Genomic DNA, 17,238 nt, shown 5'->3' on the forward strand with positions numbered 1-17,238 from the left:
ACACACACACGTGACCTCTTCTTTATCCATATCTGTTGATTGACACTTAGGATACTTCCCTATCTTGCCAGTTGTAAATAATGCTGCTATGAACATTGGTGTGCAAATATCTTTTCAAATTAGTGTTTTCCTTTTTTCAGATAAATACCCAGGAGTGGAATTGCTGGGTCATATGGTAGTTCTATTTTTAGTTTTTTGAGAAACCTCCATACCATTTTCCATAGTGGCTGCACCAATTTACATTCCCATCAATGGTATACAAGGGTTCCCTTTTCTCCACATCCTCTCTTGTTATTTGTATTCTTTTCAATGACAGCCATTCTGATAGATGTGAGGTGATACCTCATTGTGGTTTTTGATTTGCATTTCCCTGATGATTAGTGATGTTGAGCATCTTTTCACGTGCCTGTTGATAATCTGAATGTCTTCCTTGGAAAAATGTTTATTCAGATCTTCCACTCTTTTTTTAATTGGTTTGTTTATTTTTTTGATGTTGAGTTGTATGAGTTCTTTGTATATTTTGGATATTAACACCTTATCAGATATATCCTTTGCAAACATCCTCTTCCATTCAATAGGTGGTCTTATTGTTTGTTGATAGTCTTCTTCACTGTGCAAACACTTTTTAGTTTGGTATTGTCCCATTTGTTTATTATTGCTTTTATTTCATTTACTCTAGGAGACAGATACAAAACAATATTGCTATGATTTAAGTCAAAGAGTGTTCTGCTTATGCTTTCCCCTAGGAATTTTATGGTTTCAAATCTTATATTTAGGTCTTTAATCTATTCTGAGTTTATTTATATACATAGTATTAGTGAATGTGCCAATTTCATTATTTCACATGTAGCTGTCCAGTTTTCCTAGCACCACTTATTGAAGAGACTCTTTCCTCCATTGTATATTCTTGTCTCCTTTGTTGTAGATTAATTGACCATAAGTCTGTAGTTTTATTTCTGGACTGTCTATTCTGTTCCATTGATCTATGTGTCTGTTTTTGTGCCAGCACCATAGTGTTTTGGTTGTTGTAGCTTTGCAGTATAATCTGAAGTCAGTGAGTGTAATATCTCAAGCACTGTTCTTCTTTTTCAATATTATTTTGGCTATTCAGGGTCTTTTGTGTTTCCCTACAAATTTAAAAATTATTTGTTCTAGTTCTGTGAAAAAAATGCCATTAGTATTTCGATAGGGATTACACTGAATCTGCAGAGTGCCATGGACAGTATGGTCATTTTAACAATATTAATTCTTTCAATCCAAGAACATAGTATACCTTTCCATCTGCTTGTGTCTTCAATTTCTTTCATCACTGTCACAGTTTTCCAAGTATAGGTCTTCTACTTCCTTAGGTAGGTTTATTCCTAGGTATTTTCTTTTTGATGTGATGATAAATGATAAATGGGATTGTTCCCATAATATCTCTTTCTGATAGTTAATTGTTAATGTATAGAAATGCAACAGATTTCTGTATATTAATTTTGTAACCCATAAATTCACTAAATTCACTGATGAGCTCCAGTAGTTTTCCGGTAATGACTTTCAGATTTTCTATGTATGCTATCACGTCATCTGAAAACACTTTTACTTCCTCCTTTCCAGTTTGGATTCCTTTTATTTCTTTTTCTTGTCTGATTGCTATGGCTAGGAAGTCCAATACTAAGTTGAATAAAAGTTGGCCATTCACATTTAAAACTCAAAAAACATACTCTGTTTATGAGTGAGGCTTCTGATGTATAGCCGCCTTGCTTTTCACTGGGAACCCCCATATATTAATACTTATAGACTTTTTTCCCTGAGCCATTTAGATTTTTCAGAGAAGATTATTTTACCTCCAGTCTGAGGCTTCTTTTATACCGGACTGCAGGGCCTCAAGAGACAGATCAAGAGTTGGTACTTCCACAATACAAGTATAAAAATGTTGACTTGAACCTTCTGATTTTTGACCTCACACCACATCTACTAAACACCCAACCTGGTATCACTGAGTCCAGATTCTCAATACTTTAATGTCTCCATACCATACACTTCCAGTTTTCAGGCTTGTGGGTAAAAGTTAGCTGCTTGATCACAAAAGAGACAGGGAAAGAGAAAGGGAGACAGGGTCTAATAGTCTGTTCTTACTTTAAAGAAATCTCCTTGTTTTTAGTTTCACACTTAAACACTGAATTTTGAAGTACCAAGTTCTTTCAAATCCAAAGACTTTCTTCAGTTCTGTAGGGTAGATAATCTCTCTTATCATCCCCATTTCTTTTTCAGGCACACAGATACTATTTCCATGCTCTATAACCTTCTTTAAAATTCTTCTGTTTCTATCTTCCCTCCTACACTTTGGTCTAAAAACCTTACACTTTAAAAACATGTCTTTATCAACATTTATGTTAACTTTTGAGAAGGACAGATATATGTATGAACATTAGCTATGTTTAACCTTTTTGCTTTTATTATGAAGAGTTTAATCAGCTGAAAATTGAACACAAGAGTAAAATTTACATATTAAATTCAAAATCCAAATTTTTAAAAATATTCTGTTCAATAAAAAATACGATTTTAAAATGGTTTTATCTTACTTGTCACAGCATGAACTTATCCAAAACATTTCTACTTACAAATTATTTGGGATTACTATAAATTCATTAAGTGACTTACCTCTTCTTTTCCTAATGCCACCAGAACTTCTTCCTTCAGTGGAATCACTACAGGAACAAAATGAAATAAAATTATACATATGCTTAGTTAACTCTCAAAAACCAAGAATTTGATTCTGTAGTTTCAAAGATACCCCCTTTTCTTTCCATTTATATATTATAGAACATTTAATAAAATGTGTACAGTTTCTATGAAATTAGTTTTATTTAACATCTTTACACATATAGCCAACTTAAATATAATTTTAATGTGACATTTATGCATTTTGTTTTTAGTGCCTTTTTATTTTCTCATTTTGTTTTCCCTATCCCTCAAAAAAAATTAATAATCTATAGCATGTTGCTTAAATAGTTTTCTGTGGTCATATGATTCTATGCATACATATATATTTGTATATATATATTTGTACATATACATATGAGGGTTATTGCTGGTTTTAAGAATAGGATCATATCATACACATTATTTGTATTGTCATTCAACAAAACTCCCCATGGGAATCCTTTCTGTTCATTTGGTATAAGTCTAATTCATAAATTAAAACAAAAAAATTTTTAAGGGGAGGTAATTAGGTTTATTTATTTATTTATTTAAATGGAGGTACTGGGGATTGAACCCAGGACCTCACACATGCTAAGCAGGCACTCTACCACTTAGCTATACACTCCACCTAATTCATACTTTTTTATGCTGCATTATATTCCACAGAGTGAATATACCATAATGTATTACGTAATTCTGCTGTTGACTGAGCTATGACTTTGTGTCTAATTTTTAGCAACAAAAAACAATAATGCAGGAAGCATTCTCTTATTTGTGTCTTTAATACTGGTGCTTTCATTTCTGTGGGACAGATTCCCAGAAATGAAATTTCATAGATTAAAATGTGTATTTTGAATTTTAAAACAGGATGCTGGATTCTTGTTTTAAAATTTCCTAGGAGCAATAAATAAGATACTATAAAGACTTCTAAAATTTTTGCCAGTCTTACGAGCATAAACTAAGAGTTCATTGTAATTCTGGTAGCAAAATCAAACCCTTACACTTGGAAAAGTTCAACCCTTAAACTTAAAAAAGTTTACCTTTCCTAATAAAGTGCTATTGAAAATTTCACAAATGATATGTTACTAAAAACTTTCTAAGCTATCTGCTATTCTAGAGGATCTTTTAACAGGAAAAAGCTATGTGCTTCATAGGCCCTATATTTGAATTAATTATAGGCAGCCCCAGGAAGGCTATACAATGAAAAGGATACTAAGAACATAAAGCTTAAAAATCTCCCTCTTGGCCAGTGTGGCCAAAAGTAGCATTTCAATATTCATTCAATCATTTCAACCAGTACAATATGGCAGGCTCTAAGAATATAAAGATTTTAGAAGTCTTTCCAGTATGGTAGCCTATGGGACTCGCAACCCTAAGCACAGTAGGTATTTGACCAACAGATCAATGTGTTCAGTGTTACCAGTACAATGTGTGTATGTAAGGGGTGATGATAGTTAGAAAAATAAAAATTTAAAATTTTCTGACATACAGCATTCAAAAGAATAAAGTACTTAAGAACAAATTTAACTCAGGAGGCAAAAAACTTGTGTACTGAAAACTACACAATGCTGACAAAACAAATTAAAGACACACCAACAAATAGAAAAAAAAATCATGTGTTCAAGGATTATAAGACTTAATATTTAATATTAGGATGTCAACACCAAAGCAATATACAGAGTCAGTAAAATTCCTATCAAAATCCCAATTATTTTTTTTGTAGAAATAGAGAAATCCTTCCTAAAAGAACAAAGTTGAAGGTCTCATATTTCCTATTTCAAAACTTACTGAAAAGACATAGTAATGAAAGCAATGTGCTACTGGCATAGAGACATACATATACAGACCAATGGAAAAGAATAGAGAGCCCAGAAATAATAATTCTTACTGTGTGATCAATTGATTTTTGACAAGAGTGCTAAGACAATTCAATGCGGGAAAGAACAGTTTTCTCAACAAAACTACTGGGAAAACTAGGTAATACATACGCGAAAGAATGAAGTTGGACCTTCAACTTTTAAGTTTAAACATTTCTAGAACTAAAAAAAAACCTGATCAAGAGATAAAAAGTTTATTATAATAAAGTAGTGGATTGGTGATAAAGGCCTAAAGTAAATCTGTGGCAGTAGGGCTCAGTATTTACAGACTATATGTGAAATACGAAAAATCTAGAAGTATCTAGAAGGACTTTTAAAATCATGGCTGATCAAATAGATCCCATTCAGTGGGTCAAGGAATGGAGATCAATTCATGAATCTGAGGCATCTGTAGAATAATTCGGAAAGGATATCTAGAAGGTAGAGGGATATGTAAAGTGTGATGTTACAAAGAAGTTTGATTTGGATATATAGACTTGAGAGTTGTTACAATTCTACGTCCTTTCCCCATTCCTCCACCCTTTCCCACCCTGTCTAAATGCATAATTTGAAATCCTAATCCCCAATACCTCAAAATGTGAATGTATTTGGAGCTAGATCTTTAAAGAGGTAATTAAGTTAAAATGAGGTCATCATGGTAAGCCCTACTCAGTTATGACTGGTGTTCTTATACAAAGAGATTAGAACACAGACAGGTGACCCTGTTAAGACACAGGGAGAAGCCTCAGAAGAAATCATCCCTGCAAGCACCTTAATCCTGGACTTCTAGCCTCCACAATAATGGGAAAATAAATTTCTGTTGTTTAAGCAACCCAGTCCATGCTACTTTGTTATGGCAGCCCTAGCAAGCTAATATAGAAGTCTAATACAAATATAACACATAAAAATAGAAGCAGAAAATATAATCCTGAAAGAGCATAAAAAGAAAGAAGTGAAAAAAGCTGAATGTAGTCATTTGGAAAACACCAACATTTTAACAACAGAGTATGAGTAGTCACTGAGATGGTCAATATAATGCTAGAGGAGGCAATATGATACACAGTTGAATGTAAATTAAAATCACAATTGTATATAGGTACCTAGCAGAAGTGCTAAAATTAAAAAGATTACTAGATGGTAGTGAAGACATAGAACAGTGGTGGACATTGGCATGAATATAGTAATTGAAGAAAAGAATGCAGATAAAATTGTCTAGGAAGAGAATGAGGAGAAAAGAATTCCAATAACTGGAATAGAGAAAGATAAGCCTACAAAAGAAACTAAGAAAGGAAGTAGGGGGAACTAAAGGAAAGGAGACAGGGGACAGGAGAAAGAAGGGAGACATACAAAAAAATAAAAAGGGTGCAATCTATACAGAAGATCAAATACAGATGTAAAAATGCAACAGAGAAATGTAGGCTTTCATAAGACAAAAATATCTTCTATTATTATAACTACAAATTTTTAAGTCATCTTTTTTTTCTCCACTAAAAGCAAAAATATAGTTGGCCTCAGTTGGACAAGTCAAAAGGCAACATAAAATCTATGTGGCCCTTATGTAAATAAGCATCTAAAAGAATTTCTCTCTTCCACTAGGTAAGTTTCATTCATTAAGAAACAATTTACAGTTTCTACTGGAGCATATAAAACAATGATGGCTATTAGTAAAGTCTCCATAATCAAGATTACTATACTCTAATGTGAGACAGATACATTCATCTATAATAATAAAATAAGCATAAAATAATATATGTAAGAAAAGAAAATTAAGGTGACATCCTAATATCAATGGAATTTAGGTAATTTCAAGAAAGCTAAATGGATCTTGAATTCTTGTGACCATTAAATTAATTCACCATTAATTTGTTCACAAAAATATAAACCTAAAAATAAGAATCTTACTTTCAGGAGTTTCTTTCCGCCATTGACTGAGTTCAGAAGTCAAACATTTCACTTGCATAATTAATAATGACAGCTATGAAACAAAACAAACAAGGGAATAAAACAGTCACTTCTTGTATGTATTCATAGATGAAAGTGTAGAGTCTTAATTCTTTAATACAAGTTCCTAACACATATGGCTAATATAACAGCCATCTAAACTATTAAAAAGTATCACTCCAAACAGAATTTTTGCTTTAAACTACACTAATTATAGCTCATCAACTGCCATTATGCTAGTGATACAGTATTAAAAACGATCAATTCTAACTTCACCATTCAACCTTAAAGAACCTGAGTACATTAAGTTTATTCCCTATGTTAATATTCTTTAAAAATATGTTATTTCTTGCCAATGTTTTTTAGACAAATTTGGTTTGAAGATGCTCTTTTTCCTCTCTATGCATTTTCAGAAAACTTGCAAATATATTAATCTGAGTAGCTAAAAATAAATTTAAACACATACATAGAGACAATTATAAAATGAGACTGGTTCCACAAGTCACATATAAAAACCAGTTTTACAGCACAATAATTTGTTAATTGGTGTACCCCTTTAGTCAAAGATAAATTATGATAAATTTTTTGATATTAGGTAGTTCTAATCACTATAATTTTGATCATTACAAACCTATGTGATATATCTGTTGTCCGATTAGACCATGAAATTAAAATCTATGTATGCTTAAAGTTAAATTTCAGAACATTTATCTCTTCTATATAATTCTTATAGGTAGCAAAACAGATCAAAAATTCACATTTCAGAAATGCAGTAAATATTCCTGTAAAAGGACACTAAAAGGACACCAAGTCCTGTCTTTCTTTAACCAATTTTTATGATACAGAGTTCTAAGACCCTGCTCCCGATCATAATACTGTCTGTTGAACAGTCAGAGGAAAAAAACCTAGTCTCTTTGAAAGGTTTAATTATATAAAAATGCATTTCCATGCATTAAAATTTTTACAAAACAGAGTTTAATATTATTTTCTTATAGATAATTAAATAAGAATGTAAAAAAGTTTTTTGTGAACTATAAAGTGATTTATAAATGTTTATTATTACTAGAAAAAATTCTTAAAAAGCAGTATTTAAACTAGGCAAAACTATCACAACGAAAAGGAATCTACATCACTTTTCCTGAATATATTAGAATGAAATATATAAAATTACTGGTACTTATTTTTTAACCTATTAAAAAACTGTAATTTCAGTTTAATCTCATACTATACCGATGAAACACAGCTCTTACCTTGCTAAAGCCCAGCTAAAGCAAACACCCAAATTATTTCTGACCCTGCTATAAAATTCAACCCTTTCTAAAAAAGAAAATAACAGTAGTATTTCTAAAATGATTTAAACACAATTTTTTTTAATCTTGCCATTTTCCCACTTAAATATCTAACTTCTTGCTTTAGAAAATGGATTGAGTTTTAATATGGAAGCTTTGGAGTTAATAGGTATGCAGAAAAGAGTTAAAAAGTAAGCCTGAGATTATCTGTAAAGGCTTGCTTGCAACGGTGGGCCCTGGCTTGCATCTGGGAACCTAGATCTTGAGATGGTTCCCACCAACCTAACTGATAAGAGTAGTTCACTGTACAAAAATTTAATTTATGCTGAACACCTGCTTTCCTTCCAAGAGTCAGGTATTTTGACAACTGCTAGGCAAAGAGTACCTATATGACTACCCCCCGACAAAAACCACTGGGCTCTGAGTGTCTAATGAGGTTCCCTGCTAGACAACATTTCACACTTGTCACAACTCCTGGGGTAATTAAGCATATCTTATGTGACTCCACTGGGAGAGGGCTCCTGAAAGCTTGTTCCTGGTTTCCTCTGAATTTCACCCCATGCTTCTTTTCCCTTTACTGATTTTACTCTGCATCATTTCAATGTAATAAATCTCAGCCATTAGTATGACTATAAACTGAGTCCCATGAGTACTCCTAGAGAATCATTAAACCTGGAAATAATCTTGGGGACACTGAAGACAGTAGGAAAAGACAATCTGTGGATTCTTTAGATAATGTTATTATTGACTATCTCAGGATACTGATTAGTCACAACTACATAAGGAGATAGAGTCAAAACCAGTGTTTGGCTTACTGCCTGAAAATTATTGAGGAAACTTACAGGCTTCATCCCCGTAATTCTGATTCAGTAGGTCTCAATTTCTACAAGAATGACATTTCCAAAGGAAACCAGATGATAATTTATATGTTGTATGTTTTTCCAAATACAATATTTAGTTTTACGTTGTATAACAGAACACTTTATTTATCGATATACAATTTTTTCTTTTTACAAAAGCTAGCTTAATTTTTTATCACAAATTTTTGAAGATCTGGTGTAATAGGCTCTTCCAAAAGTGACAAAGTAGGTTTTTCCCCCATTTCTTTCTCTATCTCTCTCATTCTCATTTATTACTGAGTATTATTACACTCATATATTTTTATGTTTTCGTATCATTATAATCAATTGAAGCCATTATTTCTTTTGATGCTCAAAGGATACCAAATTTGGACTGCAAGAGTCCCTTTAATTGGTTCCTTTGTCTTCTGACATGCTCCTACCAGTTTTGGAGAACTTTTATGGGAATTATTTGTACTCTGTTCTTAGACGTTTAGTCACGAAAACATTTTAATCTATTTGGTCAAATACATCTAAGTTTACTTTTACAATATCTAGTTTTCTATTATTAGCCAAGACGTTTTCTCCTGTACCTACCTAGATTGCATAAATAGTCTCAAGCTTTTGTTATAAGATTTTTACAGCAATCTATCTAGAACTTATGTTTATATAATGAAAGAGAGAAGTCTAATTTTATTTTCTCCCAGAAGGATATCTAGGTGTACCACCATCATTTATCAACTAATTCATCCCTTTCGCAAAGATTGAACTATCACCTTTGTCATATTCTAAATTCTTAATCTGTTGCACTGATCCACTAGTATATTCCTAAACTAATTCCATAGGTCTTTGATTATTAAAGTGAATATCTTAATCCTTTTTTTAAGCTTAGGGTAAAACTAGTTAAGATTCCACTTGGACAGTAAAATAACTGGCTACTGCATCTAACATAAAGTAGGATGGTCTTCATTCTAATTTTTAACAAGGTACCATAATAGCAGCCAATGAGCAATTCACTCAAAGTTAAATGTATACGGTTGTTAGATAAACAATAAAGAAAATATTATCTTATTTATTTATAACATCTTATTCAAAAAATTTTAGAATACTTCTCTTAAATCAGAAAGAGTAGAAATCTTCCAAATCATTAGGCATACAGGTATTAACAAAGCTATTATACTTGGCATAAATATAGATGGACACACTTCTTATCTAAACACAATGAATTCCACTTACCTATTTTTTAGGAAGAACAAAAGGATTCATACCTGAGCATTTGAATCAGTGAGTGTCTCAGTTCCAACAAGTGATAATTTATTCTGACACTTGATTTAAAAAGTAAAGAAAAACAAGTCACACACTATATAACCCACAGACAATTTCCTTTCCCTGTCCTTTTATATCAGTCAGTGTAATATTCCACTAAAACAATACACAAATATCTGATGTAAGAGAAAAGTTTGTTTAAATTCCTCACTTCCTAAGCAAGAAGATCAGGAAGGCAGCCAAACAAGGTGAATACATCAAAAGTAAAAGTAGATAACAGACTCAATACAGAATGAAAAAATGAGCATTGAAAAAAAAAAACAAACTAACAACTTGAGTGAATTAGAAACTATACAATGGAAAAATGGGAAATATAAAAAAAAAGAGAGAAAGCACTATAGAAAAATTAGAAAAGAGGTAAGAAGATAGTTAAGATCACAAGAAAATAAAGCCTTCAGGAGACATTGCTTCTTTTCCATTAAAAAAAAAACCCCACAATTGTTAAGTGATTTATATCTGTGTAAAAATATGGACAATTTAAATTTTGTGTTTATTTTTAGTTGCAGTAAAATTTGTTACTTTTAAATTTAAATTTCTGTATTAAAAAAATTTTCAAAAGTAAAAAAACAAGATTATATAAAGTATCTTCAAAATACAGTCATGATCCAGTGTACCAAGGTTATATGTTAAAAAATAATTTTAAAAAAAGGAAAAAAACCCACTAACCTGCCTTAACTTTACTGGGAAGAATATGATCCAAAAAATGTCTATGGCCTATATCATACATTACACTACTTTAAGTACAACAAATTTTTACAAGCATACAGTGTACCAGAAGTGACTCTATCTCATTAACTTAGAAAATGTACACACCTTTCAAACACAACATTTTCTAAATTAAATCATACTTCCACTTAAACTCCCTAAGTATGTGTTCTCCCCTTTCTATATATATATTTTAATTTGTTTTAATTTTTGTTGGTAGAGGTAATTAAATTTATTTTATGTATTTTAATGGGAACCCAGGACCTTGTGCATGCTAAGCAGGCACTCTACCGCTGAGCTATACCGTCCCCACCTCTATGTTCTCTATCTTAGGAAATAACCCTACTGACCACTCAATGGCCCAAACCAGGAACCTAAAACTATCTGTAATTCCCCCTCCTCAGTCCACAACAATTAACCTTCAAGTCCTTTTGGTCCAACTTCCTTAATATCTCTTGAATCTATTCTTCTATTTGCAATGACAGGATTGAGCCTTTCAGTACTTCTTACCAGGACTACTACTAGAGCCTCCTGAAGGCTCTACCTGTAGTCTCACTCTTCCATATTCCATCTTTTCCAAAATCACCAGAGTAATTTTCCCAAACCTCAACATATATCTTCATGTTTATAATTCTTTACTAATTTACCATAATATCCACTCAACAAAATGAGTCCTAATTTACATAAGTCAAACTATTCTACTTAGAGTTCTCTAACCTCTTCCAACCATTATATATTTTGTCCTTTCTGCTTTGTATTCCCCCATTTTCACAGGCTAATTCCTATTTATCCTTTAGAAATGAATTGAGTCATTTAGATAGCTTTTAGAAAGCTATCTTTGACTCCTTCAGTCTAGGCTTGGTACTTCTCCTAAGTACACACATATTCTTTGCACTTTAACACAATACTTCTAATATAATTGCTATTGCCTCCTTAGATGATAATCTCCTTGAGGGCAAGGATTGCCATAATTTTTTCTCTTTCTACAGCTTACCTAGTATAATGTTTCTTGAATGAAAGCATATAGGTCTAAAAACTATATAAATATATATCATAATCTAATGGCTTTCAAGAACCAGCACTATTATTTCTTTCCTAAGTCTACTGTTGAAATGGAATTAATTTTTATAGTAATTAATATATCACTTTCATCTCTTGATACTTACTTCTTCCATATCTTTCCACATTTCTTCACATTTTTTAATAAGTTCCTCTTCAGCATCTGTAACATCTTCCATATCTGTAGTACTATCTGGATCTAGATCTTGCTGACTCAATGACATGTGCTTGTGACTTTCTCAACCTTATAAGAAAACCTAAAGTAAAAATTGTTCATTTAACAGTATTTGTTGAATACCCATGACCTGCCAGATACTCACCTGGGAGCTAAAAATGTAACAGTGAACAAAGTGGACAAAAACCCCTCCTACCACTGAGTTTACAGTCTAGTTGAGAAAAACAATAAATTTAAAAGATTAAAATATATATACTATTGTAAATCAAATAATTTATAAGTACTGTGAAGAAAAGAAAGGCAGGGAAGAAAAACATAGGGAGTGCTGAGACAAGGGCAATGTAATTTTACATAAGGTGGTCATGTAAGGTCAATGAGAAGTTGACAACTAAGCAAAAACATGAAGGAGAGAGAAAAGTAAGACATGGATATTTAGGGGAAGAGATACTGGTGAGGGAACTGCAAGTACAAAGGCCTCGAGGTAGGAATATGACTGCTGTGTTCCTGAAGCAGTAAAGTTGCCAATGTGATCAGAGCAGACTAAGTAAGTCAGAGAATACAAGATGAGGTCAGAGAGACAATAGGATGAGATCATGTGGGCTTCACGGGCCATTTTAAGAACTGAGGCTGAGATGTTAAGTGATTAGACGGTTTTGAACAGAGAAATGACATGATTTGAATTACACTTTAACATAATTCTGGTTAACTATAGCCAGTAAAGAGAGAGGCAAGAAAACCAGTTAGAAAGCTACTGCAATGATCCAGGTAAGATGGGAACCAGAATAACACTGAGGTGGTACAAAATGTCCAAGTCTAAATATATTAAGATACAGTCACCATGATTTCCTAACAGTCTGTATACAAAGTGTCAAAGAAAAAGATGAATCAATTATTATTTTAAAAGCTTGGGCCTAAGCAATTAGAAAAATGAAGATGCCAATTACTGAGATGAAGAAGATGGCAGAAGAAAATAGATTCAGCAAGACATGAGGGAGTGCTGATGAAGAATTCAGTTTAGGACATGCTAAATTTAAGGTGTCTATTAGTGGAGCTGCTAATTAGTCAACTGTGTGTGTGTGTGTGTGTGTGTGCACGCGCACACGCATGTATGTGTGTGTGTGTATATATATATATATATATATATGTTTGAAGTTCATGGGAAAGTTTCGAGCTAGAATTTGAGAGTTATTCCCATCCAGATACTTAAAGCCATGAGGCTGGGTGAGATCAGAAAAGAAAGAGTGTACAGATAGAAATGAAAAGAGTTCCAGACCTGGACAGATTAAGGAGATGAGGAAGAACTACCTAAATAATGTGAGGAATGACCAGTAAGGTAAGAGGAAAAACAAAACTGTGATAGCCTGAAGTCCAAGACAAGTGTCCAAGGAAGGAATAATGAACTATCAAATACTAGTGATAAGTAGGTCAATAAGATAAATACAGAGAATTGACAATTTACTTGACAATATGGATAGGGGACTGTATTTTCCAAAAATAGTCACAACAATAGTTCAGGTTGTCATTCCTTATTCAGAGGCAGAGCCTGTTAGCCCTGAATCTGAGAATGAGTTTCTGACTACTTTTATGAATAGAATACAATGGAAGTGTTGTCACATGACTTCCAAGACTAAATAATAAAAGGCTTACATCTGTCTGTCTCTCTCAGAATACTCACCCTTGCAACCCACCCACCATGCTGTGAGGAAGCCCAAATTAGCACAGATGTTAGGGCTAACTAACATTTAGCCCCTCTCCAAGTGGAGAAGCCCACACAGAAAGGATAGGTTCCCAGACAAAAGATAGCATCAACCACCAGACATGCACGTGAACAAGTTTTCTAATGATTCAGCCCACAGGCTTTGAGTCTTCTAGACAAGGACCCAGACATTGTGGAGCAGAGACACAATGTGTGTCCTGCTGTGTCCTGCCTGAATTCTTGATGCAAAGAATCACTGAGCATAATAAATGGTTGTTTTATACCTCAACGTTTTATAGAAATTTGTCACACAATTTCATTAAAGTAAATACACAAAAGTGAAGGCTATTCTTAACCTTTATAAAGTAGTTTCAGTAGAATGGTGGAAGCCTGACTGGAGTTGATTCAAGAGAGACTAGAAGGCAAGGAACTATGGCAATCCAGTATATAACATTTTCAAAATTTTTTCTATAAAGGAGAAATTAGTCACCAGCTGGAGGGAGATATTGGGACAAGAGAGTTTTTTTTTTTTTAAGATGGAGGAAAATACAGCATTTTATATGATACACTAAGAGAAGGAAATAATGCTGATGCAGGAGATAAAGAAGAGGAAGGAGAAGAATTGGATCTAGTACACAAGTAGAGGGCTTGGTTTAAGATAGATGTATATACAGTTAACGGAAGGTAGACAGAATATTAGGGGCACAGATACAGGTAGGTGAGTACATGTGTTGGTAGCAGCTTGTGGAAGTTCTGCTTGGATTGCTTCTTTTTTTTTTAAATGAAATGGTAACTAAGGCCATCAGCTATGAATGAGGGTGGGGAAAAAGCACTGGAGGTTTAAGAACGAAAAAAAAAAGTGGATAAAATAGATGTATGAGAGTGGGAGAGAGTGAAACAGTAGGATTACTGCATAGCATTAAAGGCCCAATTGAGATTAGTTGCCATGAATTTAAAGTGAAACTAGAACATGGATGTGTGTTTCCTCTACAGTGTAGGAGCATAGGTGCAGACAGAGACAAAGTGAAAGAATGACAAAGTCTCTCAGGTATGATCATAGGACCAACTAGCTAAGATAAGATGGAGAATATAATCACTGGAGGAAAGGAGGTCAAGAAAAAGAGAGGCCACATTACTGGAAAGACATGGATATTAAAATCAAGATTTACAATAATAGTGTGACAGAGGGTGACAGTGAGTCAGGAGCTAAAAATCTTCAAGGAATGAAGAAGCACGACAGTCTTGTTAGATAGATAACTGCTGCAAGGAGGAATGACAGCTGGTAGAGTTTGATGGCGTAAGATTCAAAGTTGGGTAATTTTAAGGAGATGAACAGAGCAAATAAAAAACAATGAGGACATCTATCCCACAACACGAAATGCAAACCAGAATAACCTACTCCCTGAAATTTTTTTTATATGGAACTTAAGTTTTATATTGCTTAATAATCAACTATTTATCAACAGAGAGGTTTTAAAGAAGACATAAAAAGAGAGCTATGTCATAGATTAGAGGACTCAATATTGTAAAGATGTTAATTCACTCCAAGTTAATCTATTGAATCTATTTTAAAATTCTAAAAGTTTGTGTTTGTTTTTGTGGTACTTGACAAGCTAATTCTAAAATTTATACGGAAGTGCAAAGGGCAAAAAACAGCCAAGATCCTCACGAAGAATAAGATGGGAAGACTTGCCCCACCAGTTGTTAAACTTATTATACAAAATGTTAACACTAAACATCTTACTTGCTGTACACAAAAGATATAGTGAAGTTCACAAAGCCATAAACAGTCATGAATAATTTCAAAATATTTTTAAGCAAAAAAGTTAATCATAAATATTTGTTTTAAATATATCTCAGTTTAGAATTTAAGTGCAAATTGATCTTTCCCCACTTTGTAGAATACTAACCAATAAAATACATTATCAGTACACAAAAGTAACTTGAAACTTTGTGTGTGCATGTAGAAATATATTCAACAAGTTAGCTGAAATGCAGCTCAGTGGAGTATGAGAACATAAATAAACAAAAACATTTAAGGATTTAAATTTACCCCTTCCCTTTAAACTATTTTTCCGGAAAGAGAACAAGTCAATCTTTTGAGGCCCTCAGTTAGTATTTCAATTTTCAACCACTTACTGAAGAACAATATTGTTGCTATATTTAGGGATACTATGCCATACAAACTTAAAAGATCTAACACTAATTAAAGAACCTCATACTATTACTGGAAAAAGACTAATATATATGAAATAAAGTAACAGAAAGTACCCATGTAATTCTAAGCTGTATTCATTCTTAATGTGTGCCATTTGTCAGACACTATGGCTATAGCAGTGTAGGTGAAAAAGTCTCTGTCCTCATGGAGCTTACATTCTCACTGAGAAGAGACAATATAAACAAATGCACAACTAAATAGCCGACAGGATTTCAGGTAGTTGGAAGTGCTATCATGTGGTAAATTTTACAACATAGACTACAAGTGCTTTCAGAATTGAGGATAGAGAAGATGAGAGAATGCTACCTGGAAGAACAAATGGCTTAGTACAGTGCTTGGTACACAGTACCAGCTCCCTAGAAATGATAATGATCATTATTATCATTGTTTGATAACAATGCTATCCCTCATGATGTTTGCCATAGGCTCTAACAGATGAGAAGCTGTAAAAGTGAAACCTGCATTTGCTGTGAAGATGCTCTCAAGGCATTAAAAACAAGCCTGGAGGCAAGTATGAGCATGGAAAATTTGTGAGACACAAAAGAAACTGAGTAGGTAGGGTGGGTCAAAAATGGGAGTCTTTAAAATTTAGGAAAAAATAAAAACCTTTAACAAGTGCTTCCTATGGGCAGTTCTTTCCTTGTATCTGGTGTCTACCTCAAAACTAAAGTAGAGATTTACTGGTTTGAAATACGGAACCAGAAGGCTTTTGAAAGCATCATTTTAGGAAGGGCATTTTACAAGTTACATGTAATGAATAAAAAGAAGAAATTAAAATGGTAAATTTTATACATAGATCAACAGAACAGAATAGGGAGCCCAGAAATAAACTCACACTTATATGGTCAGTTAATTTACAACACAGGAGCCAAGAATATACGGTATGATGGGGAAAGGAGAGTCTCTTCAAAAAACGGTGTTGGGAAAACTGGAGAGCACATGCAAAACAAAAATTAACTCAAATTGGTTTAAAGACTTGAATGTAGGATCTAAAACCATAGGACTCCTAGAAGAAAACATAACTGATAAGCTCCCTGACATCAGTCTTGGTGATGATTTTTGGGGGTTTGGCAACAAAAGCAAAAATAAACAACTGGGACTGTATCAAACTATAAAGCTTCTTCACAGCAAAGGGCACCATCAACAAAATGAAAAGGCAACATACTGAATGGGAGAAAATACTTGAAAATCATGTATTTTCAACAAATCTGAAATGAGGCTAATATTCAAATCTGAAATGAGGCTAATATTCAAAATACATTAAGAACTCATGCAACTCAATACCAAAAACATTATGATTTAAAGATGAAAAATAATCTAAATAGACATTGTTCCAAAGAAGACATACAGATGGCCAACAGTTACAAGCAAAGGTGCACAACATCATCAGGTAAATACAAATCAAAACCACAAAGAGGTATCACCTCACACCTGTTAGAATGGCTA

The 17,238-nt window shown here is 33.1% G+C and overlaps 1 protein-coding gene across 3 annotated transcripts in view; it reads right to left on the reverse strand.

The window, feature by feature from the left end:
• Positions 1–17,238, reverse strand: part of CENPK (centromere protein K) — a 36,877-nt gene that overhangs the window by 18,209 nt on the left and 1,430 nt on the right. For all 3 annotated transcript variants that reach the window (XM_032473129.1, XM_006186083.3, XM_032473126.1), the window contains exons 2-5: positions 11,811–11,960; positions 9,882–9,938; positions 6,447–6,519; positions 2,647–2,693 (exon numbers count right to left, since the gene is read on the reverse strand). In XM_032473129.1, coding sequence (XP_032329020.1) covers positions 2,647–2,693; positions 6,447–6,519; positions 9,882–9,938; positions 11,811–11,927 — 294 coding nt within the window. In that variant the 5' untranslated portion in view covers positions 11,928–11,960. The remainder of the gene's footprint in view (positions 1–2,646; positions 2,694–6,446; positions 6,520–9,881; positions 9,939–11,810; positions 11,961–17,238) is intronic.

The sequence above is a fragment of the Camelus ferus genome, chromosome 3 (genome assembly GCF_009834535.1).
Source record: "Camelus ferus isolate YT-003-E chromosome 3, BCGSAC_Cfer_1.0, whole genome shotgun sequence".
Taxonomy (NCBI): Eukaryota; Metazoa; Chordata; class Mammalia; order Artiodactyla; family Camelidae; genus Camelus; species Camelus ferus.